This window comes from Neofelis nebulosa, chromosome 8 (genome assembly GCF_028018385.1).
Source record: "Neofelis nebulosa isolate mNeoNeb1 chromosome 8, mNeoNeb1.pri, whole genome shotgun sequence".
Taxonomy (NCBI): domain Eukaryota; kingdom Metazoa; phylum Chordata; class Mammalia; order Carnivora; family Felidae; genus Neofelis; species Neofelis nebulosa.
Window position 1 is genome coordinate 37,643,842 of NC_080789.1, and position 19,605 is coordinate 37,663,446.

The 19,605-nt window shown below is 35.7% G+C and overlaps 1 protein-coding gene across 19 annotated transcripts in view; it reads left to right on the forward strand.

Moving 5' to 3' along the window:
* PPFIA2 (PTPRF interacting protein alpha 2) overlaps nucleotides 1-19,605 on the forward strand; it is a 480,968-nt gene that overhangs the window by 156,206 nt on the left and 305,157 nt on the right. For 3 of the 19 annotated variants that reach the window (XM_058741912.1, XM_058741913.1, XM_058741918.1), the window contains exon 1: nucleotides 997-1,405. The exons of 14 other annotated variants lie outside the window; for them this stretch is intronic. In XM_058741912.1, coding sequence (XP_058597895.1) covers nucleotides 1,325-1,405 — 81 coding nt within the window. In that variant the 5' untranslated portion in view covers nucleotides 997-1,324. Of the gene's footprint in view, nucleotides 1-995; nucleotides 1,406-19,605 lie in introns of those variants that run through there. 2 more of the 19 variants (XM_058741911.1, XM_058741914.1) reach the window with 1 other exon arrangement.

The following is a 19,605-nucleotide window of genomic DNA, read 5'->3' on the forward strand; positions in this document are numbered from 1 at the left end:
GCTACAAATGAATAAAAAGTTAAGTTTTGAGAGCCCATCGCCATCATAGTTTGATCGTCTTCAGGTTCAAAGCAGGTGGTTCCTGGTTGTTAATTATATATAACTATGCCGTCTTAGATACATTCACAAAGTCACCACTTTGGGCTCATTCTCATCTCTGTTCTCCTGAAGTCTCCACCTTTGAACCATGTGTAAATGGAGCATTTATTTTTACCTCTAAAAAGTGTAAAGTCATCTGAATATGATCTTTCATACAGACTGAATAGTCTGTGTTAAAAGCCATAAAAAATGAACACGCTTTGCAGCACAGCCTATATGTTTACAGTTAATGTTTTTGGATATCGACTTAAAAATCTTCATGTATCTAAAAGATACATGAATTTTCTTTTTTTCTATATATGAGAGTTAATTTTCTTTTTTTCTGTATATGAGAGTTAAAGTTTTGGTTTTTTAAAAACAAGTGTATTGTCCTTTTTTAGTTAACTTTGAAACTTAATGATTTTTGAGTTAAAATGGGAGAAGTAGAGTAATGATTATGCTCATATTGTGATGTGCGTTAAGAGTTCAGAAAAGTAGAAATATTTAGTGCATTTTATTTGGTAATACTCCTAGTATTATATAGCTTTCCTGAATTGTATGTCTTGAGCTTTAATGTTCTAGCCAACTATAATATGCTTTGATCTCTAAACTTAAAAATATTCTTCCCTTTCAAAGAAAAGGATTTGTACAAAAGTCTAAAATCTCATTGAAAAGGCTGGGAGTAACAAAGAGATCTGGAAACATACAGAAATAAGAGTGATGGAACAATAATTTGTTGCTAAATACGGCTTTAAACAGCATACGAAACATGCTTCAGGTTAGTCAGAAGAGGTCCTCTGTATTACACTGTGCGCGCTTCCCTGAAATGAAACTGTATGTTATTGGTTAACCAGGATATTTAGCATAATCACTCTGCTAGACTGTGGTGGAGGGAGGTGATTATCACTGAGAACAGATGGGCAGGTCCACAGCACTGCCAGATTCTGCACAAGCTCCATTTATTGTTGGTTCTTGCTTTTTCCCTTCTGTGTTTTAATTTTTTAAAAAACATTGTACGTTCTAAAGAACTAGCTGCACAAAAGGTCGGTGGCTGATAACCTTTCAGCTTAGATTTCAAACGTAGGAGAAAGATTCAAAATGCTATCACTGTGTATCTATGAAGGATGGGGCAGATTTCATTTTACCCTCTAGCCTCCCTCAATGCATGCACGGATTTATCTGTACGCTAAGCTCTCTGCTCTGCATCTGTAGCTCCTTGTGGATTATATTGTCTCTGTGATCAGAAATGATTTTCTCGGATATGAACACCGTTTCTGGCTCCCCTAAAGTGCATCCTCCTAATGGGACCCGGTTTTACACTTTTCAAGTAAGTGTGTTTTAAATGGCTTCACTACTTAGGAAGTTAATGTATAGTCAAACTTTTAATAAAAGGAAATATAATCAAAGGAAAACTGCAAAGTGTGCAAGTGTTAAAGAGGATGTAAGAAATGGATAATGTGCATGTCAGTTTAATCTGTTTTTTAAATATGGAAATAGGATGGCATTAGAATTCTCTGTGAATTCAAGCAAAATAATAACGAACACTTAATTTTCTCCGGGATTTTAAAACTTGCTACTGTGTCATCCTTGAGGGTTTATGAGATGAGTCTCCTGATACCGTTATTTATGGCTATAATATGGTGAATATTAGAGTTACTTCTCTTCTATATCACAGAGAGAATAGAAGTAAGAGACATATTATGGAACTTTGAAAACTATGTCCTCTGGGCTTAGAAAAATGTTTTCTATTTCATACACATAGCTCAACAGAATTTGTTAGTTAATTTTGTTACACGTGCAATATACAGGCAATCAATAATATAGGAAGCTTACATATCATGTTTAGTATGCGTTACAATTTGAGATCAAGTAGAAACTCATTAAGATGGAAGCTTTTCTGTGTTATCAAGAAGTCAGAATGATTTATAATATAAATATAAGTGTGAGTAACAAAGCTGTTACCTACTAAATGTATTTCAGTTGCCTGTGAATAAATCAGTGATCAGTCTGGAAAATGGATAAGCCTAAACTACATCAGATTCTTCCTCATTTTTATCCTCAAACTGCATCTTTTAGTACTAAGGTTTACTTTGTAATTCAGTCATTTCATCATTACATGAAAAGAGAAAATGAACCTCTTCCCTCCATATATTTTACTTTATGGGAATATAAACAGCCTGGCATTTAATTATTTTAGCTCTACAGTTACAGTGTTCTGAAAAAATATATATATAAAGACCTAGAGATTAATATGGGAGAGAGTCAGAATTCTTTTAAAAGAGGGCTCTGAATAAATGCACATCTGATTTGTTAATGTCTTTTGCCTTTGCAAACTATGAGCAGTAAATATAATTACTCCATCTCTCTCCCCGTTTTTATACTTCTATTTTTAATCCTGTTGCCTCTCCTGCTTTACACTGATGTCTACTGATAGTGCAAGTCTGTGCTGTTACAGAATATATTCACTTCCCAGTGGCGATCTGCTTATTGTGGCAGTGACTCAAAATGCAAGTGCCCTGGGGCTGTTCTGCAGAATTATTACTTTTTTTTTTCTTCTCCGTACACCGAGATATAAACACTCTTTACAATATCCTGTAGCTGGCTCTTTGGGGCAGCTTTTGACATTAGGTATTCTACTTCAGTCTTTTAAAGTTTAAGGGTCAGTAAATTCCATATGCTCAGTCATGACACAAGCTTTTTACAATTCCTTCGGTAAAGATCTTGCTGACACCTTTCTTGGCAGATGATTTTCTTTGAAAACACACTGGAATGATTTTTAAACACTCATTTTGTTGTTGTTGATGTTATAACGATTCATGTACAAACTCTAGGAATTTGGACAAAATAGAAATGTTGACAAATAATGAACTCTATTTCACATTTTTAATTCATAAAGTGACATTTGATCCTGACATTTATGGTAACAGGCAATGTGCGCTTAACTTTTTGTTGCTATTCGTTTTTGTTTTTGGCAGAAGAGAAGGAAGAAAAAAAAGATTTTTTAAAGCATAAAGGTAAAGATTGATAAAAGCTGACTCTTTTTATTTTCAAAGGGCAGAATTAAACATGATTAGTTTTCTTCGTTATATGTATCAACCTATTTTAAGGCAATGTATTTTCTTTGGTTGAAATATTGTTATAAGAGATGAGATGCTGGAGAAGTAACAGACCATTTCTGGGGAAAAACATGAAAATGATTAGTTAAATTTTCAAAAGTGGTTCTCATTATGGAATGGCATGCATAAGTGTGTTTCAGAAACGATTCTGCATCAAGGAGTTGAGATTTTAATGCTTACTTTCTTAAAATTATTTTAGCATAAGAGTTAGCATATGCAAAACATTTAAGATAGCTTAGCATGAATAATATTCAGTTTCAGTTCCATCTTCTCATTAAATGTTCAAACTGTTCTGTCATATTTGCTGAAACTGTACATTACCAAATTTTAAGAGTAAGATTTAAAATGTATTTGACCTGAACAGTTCAAAGGTAAAAAGCCAACAAATAAGCTAAAGGATATTAAGACTTTCTTTTTCATTATATTTTAATTTAGTCAAATATATTCATACTTCTACATACACATGCAAATACTGTTTTTGTATAGACTATCTAACACTTAATTTAAATTAATTTCCTTATGTGTGAGATCTCAGTTCTATATTACTGTGAATATACGCGTATCTGTTTTTTTGTTTTTTTGTTTTTAATTCAGAGGTGCTTTGGTCCTGGATGATGCCAGAACTCAATTTGCACTATATATTTAGTGAATTGTTTATCCCCCAAAATCAAGTTCTGGAGTGTGGTTGCTTAGAATGCCTTTTGGTTGACAAAAATTAAGATTAAATGCTACCATAAGAAAAAATTGATTATAATGTTTGTGTGTATTAGAATTGCCAATTTATGGAGCTCAAATGTGTATAAGTGGGAAATCTTATTTAAAACAAATTTGAATGGATATATATATATATATATATGTATATATATATGTGTGTGTGTGTGTATATATATTGTATATATATATGTGTGTGTGTGTGTGTGTGTATACACACACACACACACACACACTATACATAAGAATGCAGTAAATTCTCCCTAATTTTATGTCCATAACAATTATGTCCCAACGTGATTTCACATTTAGCTGTAGTGTTGCAAATAAAACAGTCTATATGCTTTATTAAATCTCTAGATCGGCTAATCATGACTTAAAGTGTGAATCCTCCCAGAGGTATTGGGGTCCAACATACTACCCCTCATTTTCTAGAGATAAACTGTCTTCACCTAGTGGTTTTCAGACTGTAACCACGCAGCCCTGAGACTTCATGAAAGTTTGTTAGTAGATGCCATAAACAGTAGGGAAGAAGAATACACTCTGAGGCTCTTAATGTTTCCCTATTCTGTATTTACCAGTTTTACTCATTGGAGCTCTATGCAAGTTTTATGAACAGCAATAATAACAAACAGCATGGTGTTATCAAAAACAGAAGAAAATAAAGGTTATGTTATGTACTACTTCCTCACATTAAAGGAATTTATTTCTGATGAGAGCAACTTTGTCTATTTAATCTGCAAGGAAGTTATTTCTGTTTAGAATACCTTTTTTTACCATTTAATCCTAGCATTAATAACATCAACTGCCAGGACTGTGTATAAGAGTGACTGACTCTGTTGCCCCCTGGGACCCACAGAAAACAAAATATGGCCACACAGTAATCACCATTTTTATGTTTGAAATAAATACTTCATGTATCCTCCATCCTTAAAGGATAAAGTTCATCTCTCCAGCTTGGCATGAAAAGCTCTTCATGGTCTGGTGCACACGCAACATACTGCTAATTTACTTGGCTTTGCTCTCCCAGAATACTGTCTGTATACTTCTGCTGCCCGCCTCTTCCATGAACCTGCCCACTGGGATTTTTTTTGTTTTGTTTTGTTTTTCTTTTTACTTGAAGACTCATCTCAGATGCCACCTCTCCTGTGAAGCTTTTACTCATTCACCTCATTTCTGCAGGCTGTATTAAGTGGCTTCCTTCCCCTTGCTCCTTTGCCTGTGTGTACAATCATTGGAACACTTATCACGCTTTGTCTTAATCCCCAAGAACATTTTATCAATCTGTGTCCCTAGCACATGGATACTGTATTCTGTTTTATAAGCTGAGGGCATATATTAGAAAGGTAAATGATAAAAATATGAAAACTTAAAACAATCAGCAACAAATTCTTTTTTTAATGATATAGGCAGCAGGTGAAGCATTACTGTTAAAATATCTAAAGTGTATGTAAAGGTAAATTTAATAGTAAACTTTTGTGTACTGCTGTTCTTCAAAGTTCTTCAAAGTAGGTAATGGTTACATGAGTAATCAAGAAAAAATGTTAATTTTATTATTTTTAAGATGCATTTTTATGGCAGCTAGACAAAATCTCCTTGAGATTTTCTTCTTTCTATCTCTTTACCATTCCTTATTACTCAGGTTTTTTTTTATATTTCATCAAGAGAGATTTAAAATTTCATTAGTATATAGATTTCCCATTCAACAGATAGGATTAGCACCCAAAATAAACAGAATACTAAAAAGTAAGCTACTAATTTCAATTGCATGAAGAATTTTACTCAAAAGATTTACTGGTTTTTAGTGTGGCACACCATATCTTTGTTATTGAATGAGGTTGAGATAATTCTGGCTTTTTAGCAAAGAGCCACATTTTTTTTTTTTTTTTAACATCTATTCTTTTGGTACTACCTAGGAGTCCACTGTTATTTTTCTATTATTTGGAGCACATTGTAACTTCTTATTGTTGATGATTTTGAAATGCATTGAAAGTATCTAGTAGAACACTTGGCACATGCTATGTGTTAAAAAAAAAAAAAAAAACAACAAAAAACTGGGGCAGCTGGGTGGCTCAATCAGTTAACCGTCCGACTTCAGCTCAGGTCTTGATCTCATGATTTGTGAGTTTGAGCCCCGCATCGGGCTCTGTGCTGACAGCTGAGTGCCTGGAGCCTGTTTCGGATTCTGTCTCCCTTTCTTTCTGCCCCTCCCCAACTCACGCTCTGTTTCTCCAAAATAAATAAACATTAAAAATTTTTTTAAATAAATAATTAATTAAAAAGAAATAAATATATTAGCCCTATAGAGATAAGAAAGGCCCCATGGCTCCAGGGTTACATAGCAATACAGGCAGAGATCCCCAGCTAAATGAGAGAATTGCGTTTTTTCTCTATCATCCAGTTGTACGCAGTCATGATTACGAGTGGCAGAGATACATAAGAGGTGGAACAGATGGACTAGCATATTCAGAGGCACTTACTGGTGTGTGGGAAAGGCAGAGTTTAGTATAACAGGAACATAAACTGGAAATAAGAAATGGTTAAAAGTGAAGTGTGCAAACTCAAAAATTAAACATAAATTTGAATATCATCCTCAGGGATCTTGGACTTGAGATTTAAGGATTTTCAGTGAGGATTGACAAGCTTGGAGTTGCTGTTTAGTTAGAATTTTGAACTGTGCCTTGGCTTGATGATAGGACTAGAGCAGAGAGAACAATTCAGTAGCTTTCAAAAAAATTCTGATGAATCTTTATGATTTCTCTGCGCTACAGATGAAAACAAACACTAAACTGATACTCAGAAAAACTGATGCACACAAAAGGATTTCAAATAGTTGTTAACAGTGTAGAGTAAATAATGTAGTTTCTGTCTGAAATCAAAGTTATGGGAACCCAAAAGTCCATGCTCTTTCCCTTATAGTCTGCTGCCTGTAGTGTTGATATTTAAATATATTAGCAAAAGTATTCCAAGCTGCATAATTTCCAACCTCAGTGATCTATCTATTTATAAACATATAGAAATCTGCTCTACCACTAAAAACATTGTACTACAGTCTCATTGTGTGTGTGTGTGTGTGTGTGTGTGTGTGTTTGTGTGTGTGTGTGTGTGTGTGTTTAACTTAAGGTTTTCATTTAGTTACCCCTCCTCATTTTATCTTTACTGACACGACATTCTCCTATTGGAAAGGCATTTTTATAGTAACCAAACTATATCCTATACTATATCCTATTACTATATCAGTAAACTTATATCCTGAAATTGTACTGAATGACAAAAAGAGAAATTGTGAGGGAAAGCTCTCCTAAATACATGCCTGTATTAATTAAATAATACTCTGGACATCAGTGAGACCAACCAAGGGAATCAATGAGTAGCCCTTGGAGCTTCCTGTAGGAAATCATAATTCTTTAACCTGCAGAGGTTTCTGCTTATTGAAAATCTCGTGGACTATATGTTCTGTGAGCACCGTGTCCTTCTTTTCACTGTTAAATCACTAACACCAAGCAGAGTGCTTGGCACACAGCCATGATTAGCAAATAATGTTGAATTGATTAGCAAGTTGAAAGGAAGAATGTCTTGTCCTGCATCATGTAGGCATTACTGATAGCCTGATATAGAATGACCTTCCCCTAGGAACACATAAATGGTTCTAAGATTCCCAGTCTGATGTCCACAAATATATTTCACTTATACCTAGCTAAAATAGCTTCATTTTTCAGGTAGTGTCTGGAGGGGAGGGTAATTGGAAGTAGGGAAATGATTGAAGATGCTTCTGAGATAATCATTTCATGCACCAAGCACAGTGCCAGGTGGTTAGTAAGGGCTCCATAACCAGCAGCAACAGTATCAGAAGCAGCAGAGATGGGGTCTGTGGACCACACTGGAGGTGGCAAGGATGAGCCAAAAGAAATTAAGCATGAGGGAAAAGCTATTAAGAGATACATTCTAAAGAATTTAACTTACTGAATATAGGACACAAAAGAGGACAAGGCAAGATTACCCCCAAAGTTTCTAATGAGGGAAAGAAGGATATGGAGGAGGAACAGCTTTGAAAAACAATATATTTAGTTCAGTTTTGGACAGATTGAGTAGACCAGTTGGAAACACAATTGTGCCTCTCAGGAGAGAGGTCTGAGTAGTAGATGTAAATGTGGGAGGCATCTGCTTACAGAGTAGAGAACACTATGGAAATGGACGAAATGACTTTGGCAATGAATGAGGTGAAGGGGGCAGATGGGACATGAAATCCTTGGACATATCGACCTACTCAGAAGTATCATTATGGGTATATGTACTTGGTTTATTTCATAAACATATTTGGAAGCCTTTTCTTTATCACTCCTCCTTGAATATCACCCCTGAACCTAATTTAAAAAAAAAAGAAAGTAAGAGAAATGAAAGCAAATTAGCCCTATAGAGATAAGAAAGACCCCGTGGCTCCAGGGTTGCATAGCAATTCAGGCAGAGGTCTCCAGCTAAATGAGAGACTCTTGAGGTTTTTCTCTGTCAAGTTAGATGTTCCTGCCTCTTTATGTGTGTGTTTGCTTTATTTTGTGAATGCGTTTTGGAAGCTAAAATTCTCTTTCAACCCCCTACTTGAATGTCATTCCTGAACCTTAATTCTTACACTTGCGTAAAGTAGTTGACGTATATCTGTTATACCGCTTATGATACTGTGTGTAGTTTTTCACTTAGCTCTCTCTAAGACTAGTCTGTGAACTCCTGGAGAGGATAAAATGTATTTTACTTAGCTACTTACAGTTGTTCATTGACACTTAGCCTAATGTCTGTTAAACAGAGGTTGTCTGTATTTTTTGAATGAATGAAATAATTCATGTTTGAGTTGGAGACCGCCTAAAATTAATTATTCTCTATTAATTCATGAAATCATTAAACACACCTTGTTGAGTATCTCCATTATGGCATACTTTTACAATGGTGAGCAAAACACCTGGTTTCTGCGCTTAAAAATCTTAGAGTTTCCTCAAGGAAAGTTATCCAAAAAGTCACGGTAGAACATTATTTGGTTCTCTGGAGTAGACAACCAAAATGCTTTGACTTTAAAGGTACATATAAAGATAGTTTTATCATAACTTGGAAATTTAAATTAAATAATTCTGTGTCCAAATCCACTTTTAATTCTAGTTCATGGTTAACTTTTCTACTGTTACCATATTGGTAACAATAAAATTCCATAATAGTTAAGATTATGTCCTTTGGAATTAAACACAGGATTGAAATCCAAGTTCCGCCATTTCTGGGAGTGTGGCTATGAGCAAGAAGAATCATTTCTGTATTTTTGCTTCCCTTAACTATTTATTGTAAAAGAGTAAGTCATGAGGTCATCATTAATGCTAAGTAAATTATTTATGAAATTGTGTAAAGTATTTCCTTTTAATAAACATGGCCCTCAATCAAGATTAGCTATTGTTGTTTTTAATGATTAATGAACTTTCCAACTAAAAGCATAATTTATTTTACAAGTTATATTTTTCCTTTTGGTTTATTTTAAATTTAGAAAAAATTAATGCTAAGAGAGCAGATTTTACCACTTTACTTCATGTACAGGAGCTTATTAAAATATGTTTAATTAACTTTTCAAGATCTTAATTTTATATAAAATAGTTTTGTGCCTATAGAATGTATACTTTTGGAGCATTGATACTACATATCCTTTTGAAAATGTACTTGGATTCCTTTTTACAAATGCATTCTTTATTATCACTTATTATCATCTAAGTTTTGCACACATGCAAATGCAAATTTCAAATCACCGGTTTGTGAAATTGGCTAATGTAGTATAAAATTCAAAATATCTAAAAATTCTTAGAGAGTATCTCACTTTGTATGTTGGGTGCTCCATACACTATGTAAAGATCTAAAGTAGTTTATGCTACTGGGAGCCAGCAAAATTAAATCTTATTATTGGCAGCAGAAGCATCTGAGAATTGCTGAGCATCTCACAAATAATGAGGCATTTTAACAGTACTAAAAGGTGTGTAATGTGTTTAAAGAATTTCACAAAATGATGTGTTCAATCACAAAGCAGAGTTGGCAAAGTTAAATGGAAAGCTGAACGATGTCATTAAGAAGAAATTATTGTAACCTAGTTCCTGTTGCTTAAATATTCACAATTTCAATTATGTTGGTGGAAAAAAAAATACAGAAGATTCATAGAAAACAGCATTACACTTAGTTTTTCTCTACCAGGTACATTCAGTGCAAAAGTGACAGCTCTGAACTACAGTGTCATTTTACACTGTTACATAGTATACTGTTTCCTTTTATTTGTTTTTCTTATTTAGCATAGCATTAATCTGTTTTCTAAAATGATCCATCTTTGAAGTTATGATAGGCCTATAGAAAGCCACGTGTGTATTTTGATTCATGTTAAAAGAGGAAACCTTGTTTGAAATCCTAAAATATATATTATTATAAAATATTATATATTATATTTGAAGAATTATACATTATCATTGTTAAGCTACATTATTTGTTTAATAGCATTTTGTTTAGACATTAAAATAGTTAATGCATAAAGAACCAAATCATTCGGGGCGCCTGGGTGGCTCAGTTGGTTGAGTGTCCAATTTTGGCTCAGGGCATGATCTCACAGTTTGTGAGTTAGAGCCCCGCGTCAGGCGCTGTGCTGACAGCTCGGAGCCTCGGAGCCTGGAGCCTACTTCGGATTCTGTGTCTCCCTGTCTCTCTGCCCCTCCCCTGCTTGTGCTCTGTCTCTTTCTGTTTCTCAAAAATGAATAAATGTAAAAAAAAATTTAAAAAAAAGAACCAAATCATTCAACACACCTTGTTGAGTATCCCCATTATGCCAGACTTTTACAATGGTGACTAAAACACCTGGTTTCTGCACTTAAAAATCTTAGAGTGTCTTCAAGGAAAGTTATCCAGAAGTCATGGTAGAACAGTATTTGGTTCTCAGAGTAGACAGACAAAAATGACAGAAGTTATAATTAAGGAATAATTTATTTTTGTATAGATTTTAAAATACAGTTAAGGTCTGTTGAAGTGCTCCCTCTGGGAGTCAACATGCACAAATATAAAACAGGTGTAAGTACAGAATTCTTTTTATTAATATTATTATTGAAGTATCAAATATTTGAAAGAAATACTTTGTTTCTCAAGAATATAATTACTTCCCAGGGCATCTGGGTGGCTGAGTTGGTTAAGCGTCCAACTCTGGCTCAGGTCATGATCTCTCAGCGCAGGGTTCGAGCCCTGTGTTGGGCTTTGTGCTGACAGCTCAGAGCCTGGAGCCTGCTTCTGATTCTGTGTCTCCCCCCTCTCTCTCTGCCCCTCCCCCATGCACTCTCTCTTTCTCTCTCTCTCCCCCCCCCTCAAAAATTAATAAACATTAAAAAATTTTTTTTTAAAGAATATAATTACTTCCTGTTGCCAGTGCATATTCTTTCTGAGAATTGACATTGGAATTTCGGATATTATGTTATTGACTACAGTTTATTTTATCCTTCCTCTCTTGTGGATCAGTGTTAAAGATCCTTAGAATTGTTATAGCGATTCTCAAGCTTCGGAATACGTAACTATCCAAAATGCAGCTACCAAGTGCCACCCCCAGAGATGATTCAGAAAATCTGCTAAGGGCCAAAGAATTTTCATTTTAAATAGAATTCCAAGTGATGTCTGTTCAGAAATGTCACAAATTGGGAAACAGTGGACAGGAGGTGGAGAATTTTTTTAGCACTGTGAGAGTTACTTTCTGTTTGAAGTACAGCTGATGAATAGGTGGGATACCCATAAGGCCTTGCTCCAGTTTTCAATACAGTTGACCCTCAAACAATGTAGGAGTTGGGGCGCCGACACCCTGAACAATAGAAAATTTCTGTATAGCTTTTAATTCCCCCAAAACTTAACTACTAATAGCTTACGGTTGACCAGAAGCCTTACCAATAAGTTAATTGGCATATGTTTTATGTGTTGTATATATCATATACTCTATTCGTACAATAAAGTAAGCTAGAGAAAATAAAATGTTATTCGGAAAATCACAAGGAAGAGGAAATACATTTATATTACCGTACTGAAAAAAATCTGAATCAGTGCAGTTCAAACCCATGTTGTTAGAGGGACAACTATAATTATTCTGTTTTAGAAAGACATGCTTTTGATTTGTTGTGATGAAGTCATTTAGTTATTGCTTTTCATGTTTCAATTTTTAACTCCAATTGATGTATGGATTTTGAGGATTCCAAACTACTGCCAAGAGAACCTGATTAAATCAAGGACGAGTGCTCAAGAGTGGTGAACTTTAGCTTATCTTTCCTTTAGGGCCTGTGTTGGTCACAGAATTTCCAAATTCAGACTTCGTATATTGCCATGTCAAGAAAAATATTCGTTTGTTTTTAATTATTTATTTATCTGTCACCTAGAAACTGTGTAGGATTAAACAAAATCTTTTACTGGTTATTCACTGGTTATAATATAAAAAATAACCAGTTCCTTTTTAAAAATCCTGAGTTTAGGGGCGCCTGGGTGGCTCAGTCGGTTAAGCAACCGACCGGCTCAGGTCATGATCTCGCGGTTTGTGAGTTCGAGCCCCGCATCGGGCTCTGTGCTGACAGCTCAGAGCCTGGAGCCTGCTTGTAATCCCTGTCTCTGCCCCTTCCCCGCTCATGCTTTGTCTCTCTCTGTCTCTCAAAGATGATTAAACGTTAAAATTTTTTTTCTTTAAATCATGAGTTTAAAATAGAACTTGATTAAAATAATAAGTGTTCATTAGAAGAGGGGTGTTAGGTGGTTGCTCTACCCGGCCTACACGATTCTCAGTTATCAAGAATAATCCCTCCTTGTGTGTTTAGCCATTATCTTTGTGCCTTCAGTTAAATCTCAATTTTAAGGCTTACAGAATGGCACTTAATTTTCATAAAATATCTGCCCTTATACCAGGTTATATTTGCAACTTCAAAATCATGGGTTCATAAGAAAATTGTGATTTTAAAACCCTCACGAAGAAAGTTAACTGTTTAGTTGTAAATTCACTAATTCTTTGTCTCCAGAATTTTTTTAAGTGTGTTTACTTATTTTGAGAAGACAGAGACAGCACGAGTGGGAGAGGGGCAGAGAGACAGGGAGAGAGAATCACAAGCAGGATGGGTGCTGCCAGTGCAAGGCCTGATGTGAGGCTCCAACCTACGAAGCCATGAGATCATGACTGAGCCAGAACCAAGAGTCGGATGCTCACCAACTGAGCCACCCAGGTGCCCCTCCAGATTTTTTTTTTTTTAATTTAGCTTCAATGAGAAGAAAGTTGACAATATTACTCTAATTTTGTAAAATAACAGCTATTAAATATATTTTACCTATTATAGAAAAAATTGTTTTAAAATACCTGAATTATCAGTGTTGACTAATGTCTCCATCTCATGCACTTTGTGCTGTATTTAAGAGGGACAGTGGTCACTATGCAGACATTTTTAATCTAGCAGGGTCAGCCCAGAGCAGATAATATTTTCTGAGAATCATGTATGGTTGAAGGAGTGTTAAGATTTGGAATCAGATCAACATATATCCTGCCTTACTGCCTATGTGACTTTGGGCCAATTATTGAATTACTCTGAATTTTAGTCTTCTCACTTTAAAATGAAAATAATTAAACCTGTCTCCCTAGAATTTTAGGAAGCTAAGAAATGATGCAAAGGAATTTTATGAATATTAGCAATGAGTATACTGCTAAGTACATGGTAGGCCCTTTTATAATAAAAATGATGATGATAGTGATAATACTAATATTAGTAATACCTGATTTGTCTTCTGACTTCCTGATAACCTCCAATGATTCTCACCACCTGCTACTCATGCCTTTGTGTAGAACTCTCCTTCATTAAACTAGAACTGATGCTGTGTGAATAATACAGGGTTCAAGTGACAGTGTGTGCCTTCTGAAATGAGATCATGAGGCATTGCAGCCTGTACTTTGTGCCCTTGGAATTGCTCACAAGCCAGTTGCCATGCTGTGGGGGTGCTCAGCAGCCCTGTCAGAATGGCCCCACATGGAGAGCCGCTGCCCCCCCCCCCCCCCCCGCCGCCAGTTGCCAGCGTTAACTTCCCAATCATGTGAATGAACCATTTTGGAAGTGGATCCTCTAGTAGTTAAGACTTCAGATGACTGTTGCCCCAACTAACCTCTGACTTCAGCCTCAGAAGAGGCCCCAGGTAGAACTATCCAACTGAGCCATTCCCAAATTCCTGACGACTCATAAAAACAATGATAGATGATAAATAATCGCTGCTTTTCAGCTACTAAATTTTAGAATTTGTCGTGCAACAATAGGTAACTAACACAATAACAAAGGTCAAAAGACAATGTTGTCATCTCTAAGCAAGTTGATGGTAATGTATTCTGTCCAGATATATTTCATTATCTCTAATAGAGCCTTCCTAGCCAAACTGACTTGCTCTTTCTCCACCTAATTTATCTTTGCTCCCCACTTTACTTCTCAGTGCATCTACTTCATGAATATATAAATCTTACAGCATCAATATCTTTCACATTAAACTTATTTTATGCACTTTTCTTCCTGAAAGTCTTTTCTAAGATATTTACACAGTACCCTTAGAAGTTGCTTGTTAGCAGGTAACTTAACTTCTTTTATTCTTTTAAAAGAACGTATGTATGTATGCTCTCTGGTATTTTCCAATGGCTTTTTCTTAGTAGAAAAAGCAGGTGATTGAAGGTTATGTCTACTTGCTAATACTGTGCATAGGAAAGGAGTCTTTTTTTAAAATTTTTTACTTTTTTTAATGTTTATTTATTTTTGAGAGAGAGAGACAGAGTAAGAACAGGGAAGGGGTAGAGAGAAAGGGAGACATAGAATCCGAAGCAGGCTCCAGGCTCTGAGCCGTCAGCACAGAGCCCGACACGGGGCTCGAAACCATGAGCTGCAAGATCATGACATGAGCCGAATGACATCTGACGCTTTACCAACTGAGCCATGCAGGTAGTCCAGGAGCCTTTTTTTTTTTAAATTGAAGTATAGTTGACAAATATTATGTTAGTAATATTGTACAATGTAGTTGACATAGTGTACAATAGGTGTACAGCATAGTGATTTGATAACTGTACATTGTTATGCTCACCACAAGTTAACTAACATCTTTCAGCATAAAATGCTATTACAATACCATTGACTATATTCTTTGTGCTGTGCCTTTTTAAAAAAAAAATATTTATTTTGAGAGAGAGAGAGAGAGAGAGAGAGAGAGTGGGGGGGGGGGGAGGGGCAGAAAGAGACAGAATCCCAAGCAGGCCCCGCAAAGCCAGCGGAGCCCCTTGTGGGTCTCAAACTCAAACCATGAGGTCATGACCTGAGCTGAAACCAAGAATCAGTGTTTAACCGACTGAGCCACCCAGGCACCCCATCTATGCTGTCCCTCTCATCCCCGTGACTTATTCATTCCAAAACTGCAAGCCTGTAACTTCCACTGTGTTCACCCATTTTGCTGAATACCCTTTTCCCTCCACCTTCCTCTCCTCTGGCAACCATCAGTTTGTTCTCTGCATTTATGGGTCTGCTTTTGTTTGTTTGCTAATTAGGACAGGAGCCTTTTATATGGGAAATAACCAATCCAAAGAGAAAATTTAGAAGAAAAAAAAAAGTAAAAGAAGTAACTCCTTATGTGTTTTTTTTATTTTTTATATTTTAAGACCAAATACACTAATGCTTAACTTCCTTAGGTAAAATACCATTATGTATTGAAAGAATTTGAATCCCTATTGAGTAAATCTATAGATCAGAATAGCCTTTTAGTAATGCATTTTATTATCCTGACCAACAAAATTCAAAATAACAATTCTCATATTTGACTTATGATAATGTTTATGTGAAATTCTAGTATCTTCAGCTGTATTTCAAAACTATTCCTGCCAAGTCTGGATTTAAAAAAACAAAAACAAATGACTGCTCTAAAAGTATTTTAAATAGTTTTGGATAAATTGCCAATACCCTCTCGTCAAAAAATAAATGGGCAGGGGATATTTCCAGAGAATATGTATCAGATGAAAGCATAGCAGTAAAATGGACTTTAGGACATGTTTTCAAAGGAATATTTTCTAAAATGTGAGATTGATCACCTAAGAATTTTCAAAATCTTTACTTTAGCAAAAGTACTTCAAACAGCTTTTATAAAATATGTATGTATGTATATGTGTGTTTGTGTGTATATATATGTATACATACACAATATGTATATATGTGGCATACACATGTGTGTGTATATGTCTATGCACACACACACTTGTGACATTTATATGATATTGACAGGAGAGATTTACTTACTTGTGTCTTTGATACTGTTGGAAACTTACACAAACTCATTGTAAACCTATGATTATTAATAAACAAAACTATGCACCAGCCTCAAAAAAATAGTAAAATATGGAAACTAGACCTTATCTAAGGGGTTAGTAAAGGCTGTTATATTAGATAGGATTAGTTAGGATTAGTTTGAATTGCATATTTTAAAAATCTCAAGGGGTGCCTGGGTGGCTCAGTCGTTAAACATCTAACTTCGGCTCAGGTTATGATCTCACAGTTTGTGAATTCGAGTCCCCACATCGGATGAGTTCAAGTCTCACCTTGGGTGAGCACGAGCCCTGCTCTAGGTGAGCCCCGCTTCTGTCTGTCTCTGTCTCTCTCTGTGTCTCTCTTCTCACCCACTTGCGCCCTCTTTCTCTAGGGAAAAAAAAAATCTCAAAACAGCACTGCTAAAACAAGAGATAAGTTCTTTCTTTTCCCACATAAAAGACTACTGGACACCAGTGGTCCACATCCCACTGCAAGGGACGCCGGCACAACCATGTGGATTGTGCCTTTGCCTGGAAAGCCCTTCATTCTCCTCCTCCTGTCACCATCTGTCACCACTATTCACCTTCAAACCTCAGATCTAAAGTCATCTTGCCTCCAAATATCAATTTCTTTCTTCTTTATTACAAGACTCCTAATTCTTAATTAGGCACATTTCACATAGCCGCACTATCCTCTTCTACGCTAGGTATGGCTGTATGACTAAGTTTTCACCCACTAATGTTTGGGAACAGGTTGTACAAAACTTCTAGAAAGCTCTTTAAAGGAGATGGAAGGCACTATTCCCCACTTTACTCCTTCTTGCTGATTTGAATGCAAACTGATTGCTGGAGCTCAAGCAGCCATCTTCGACGATGAGGCAGAAGCACGTACTTAAATTGGCAGAAACCAAAAAAGGAGTATAGGCTTCTGGCTACTTGGACTTCCTATAAATAGCCTTGGACCACATATATCCAGTAGGTTTTTTTCTATGAGGGAGCAGTAAACTTCTCTCTTGTTTCTGTCACTTTTATTTTGTGATTTTTATATGCAACTGAACATTAGCCTAACTTATATAACAGTCTTTGTTTACGCATTAGGTAAGGTCAGATTTCTCTATTTTCATAGGTTTATAGCACCATATTCTTTTCTTTCATACTAGTTATGTCACTATATAATTATACATTTCTATAAATTGGCTTTCTTTCTTTTTCAGTGTAGACTCCAGACAGCAGGGCCCAGTATACTTGTGCTTACTTTTATTCACTGAAGCCTGTCATAGTGCTGTCCACAAAGTCAATATTCCATAGATATCTGCTCAATAAAGAATGATCACAGGGTCAATATGTATGAGCTGAGGTTGATAAGCTTAAGTGGGACTTTAAATTTCTATGAAATACGGTGAATAATGATTATGTGTCAGGCCCACGTTTGCACTGGTTGTATGGCCAGTGGTTGTAATGGATTTGTAACTATCTACTTTGTCATAAGAATTAATTGGTGGGGGCGCCTGGATGGCTCAGTTGGTTAAGCGCCTGACTTCAGCTTAGGTCATGATCTCACAACCTGTGAGTTCAAGTCCCGCATCGGGCTCTGTGCTGACAGCTCAGAGCCTGGAGCCTGCTTCAGACATGTGTCTTCCTCTGTCTCTGCCTCTCCCCTGTTCATGCTCTGTCTCTCTCACTCTCAGAAATAAATAAACATTAAAAAAATTTTTTTAAAGAATTAATTGGTGAAAGGAGCGGTATGAGAAATACTGTCTATTTTGGTGGATGAAATTCACTGATGTCATCATACTGTGATAAAATTCAGTTTCCAGCTGTCTTAATTACATTTGTCTTTACTTTTAGGAATTATTTCCATTGTGGAGATGGGAGTATTAAAAAGTAATTATTGGGGCACCTGGGTAGCTCAGTTGGTTGGGCATCTGACCCTTGATTTCAGCGCAGGTCATGATCCCAGAGTCGTGGGACTGAGCCCGGCATTTGGCTCCACACTGAGTGTGGAGTCTGCTTAAGATTCTCCCTCTTCCTCTCCCTCTGCCCCTCTTCCCTACTTGTGCTCTATTTTTCAAAAAATAAAAGTAATTATTAAGTGTATGGTCATAAATTACATTAAGTGTGTATGTCACAGATAAAAATTTACCAATTTTAAAATCAGTGATCTCAAAAATAGTGCATTTTTAAATTTAAATTTAGAGGGCATCCTTTGGAAATTATTACTCTTCAACCTCCTATAAGCTTTGAAAAAATTTTAATAACTATATAACTAACTATAACTATATATATGTTTTTGCTTCATAATAGAATAATCTGCCAGTTTTCAGAACCAAAGGAAACATCAGTTTACTTAACATTCAAATTACTTTTAATAAAATTACCTGAAAGTAGGAGAAGATATCAAAATCTTTTTGTTTGCATGTCATCTAACCTCAGGTAACACAAAGCCTTACCATAGCAAACAATTAATCTTGGGAAACGTGAGAGCAGTGTAAACTATAAAAGAATCAATCAAATTAGGGCTGTGTTTCTCAGCCACATGTTCTCCTAAAGGAACATGTGACTCATTGAATGCAAGCCCTCTCAGGAGAGCGGAGGTTTATTTTTTTAAGAAAAACAAAAAGTCTGTAAGGACACCATGGTGCCTGCAGGTAGAAATGCAGATGCACATATTTTGTTCATGGGCACTGGAAAGTCAAAGGGTATTCTAGGGATCATATTACTATAGAGGCAATTGACGGGTTGTGCAATGTGGTATCACTGCATTCGTTTAGTGTTAATGGAAGGATGCGAACTTTTGTGCCTGGGAAGCTGAACACAGTGACATAGGAGTAAGAATCACCTGCTCTAATTCTGACTGTTTTCTATTTAGTAGGATTTTTGTAAGCTCTTTTTGTTTTTAAATACAAGGAATTTCAAAATCCTGATGGGGCTTCTGAAACATCGAGAAAAAAGTCAAGAATGGTTCATTTAGCGTTAATCTTAGATATATTAAAACTCTTTAAAAAATGATCATCCATCACTATTACACAGAATATTATGTTATCTAGAATTCTCCATTAATTCCCTAATTAAAACAAAAATATATTAGCAAGCAATCCATCAACAGATGGTAAGGCGTGGCGTGGAACCTTCTGGCTGCACAGAAGTAGATGATAAAAGAGGAAATGTGAGTTATTTTTCCTGGGTGTCTACAGAAAATGGATATGCAGCCCATGATCACTATTTTTGTATTGTGATATTAGAAATTGTAACATTAAATGTGCAATTGAATACCATCTGTCTAGTTCCAAGCCAAAATCATGATCACAGATCTGACATATTAAGTAAAGCTCTAATGAGAGAGTGAAAGTCAGAGGTACAATTCCTACTGAGAATGTTTAT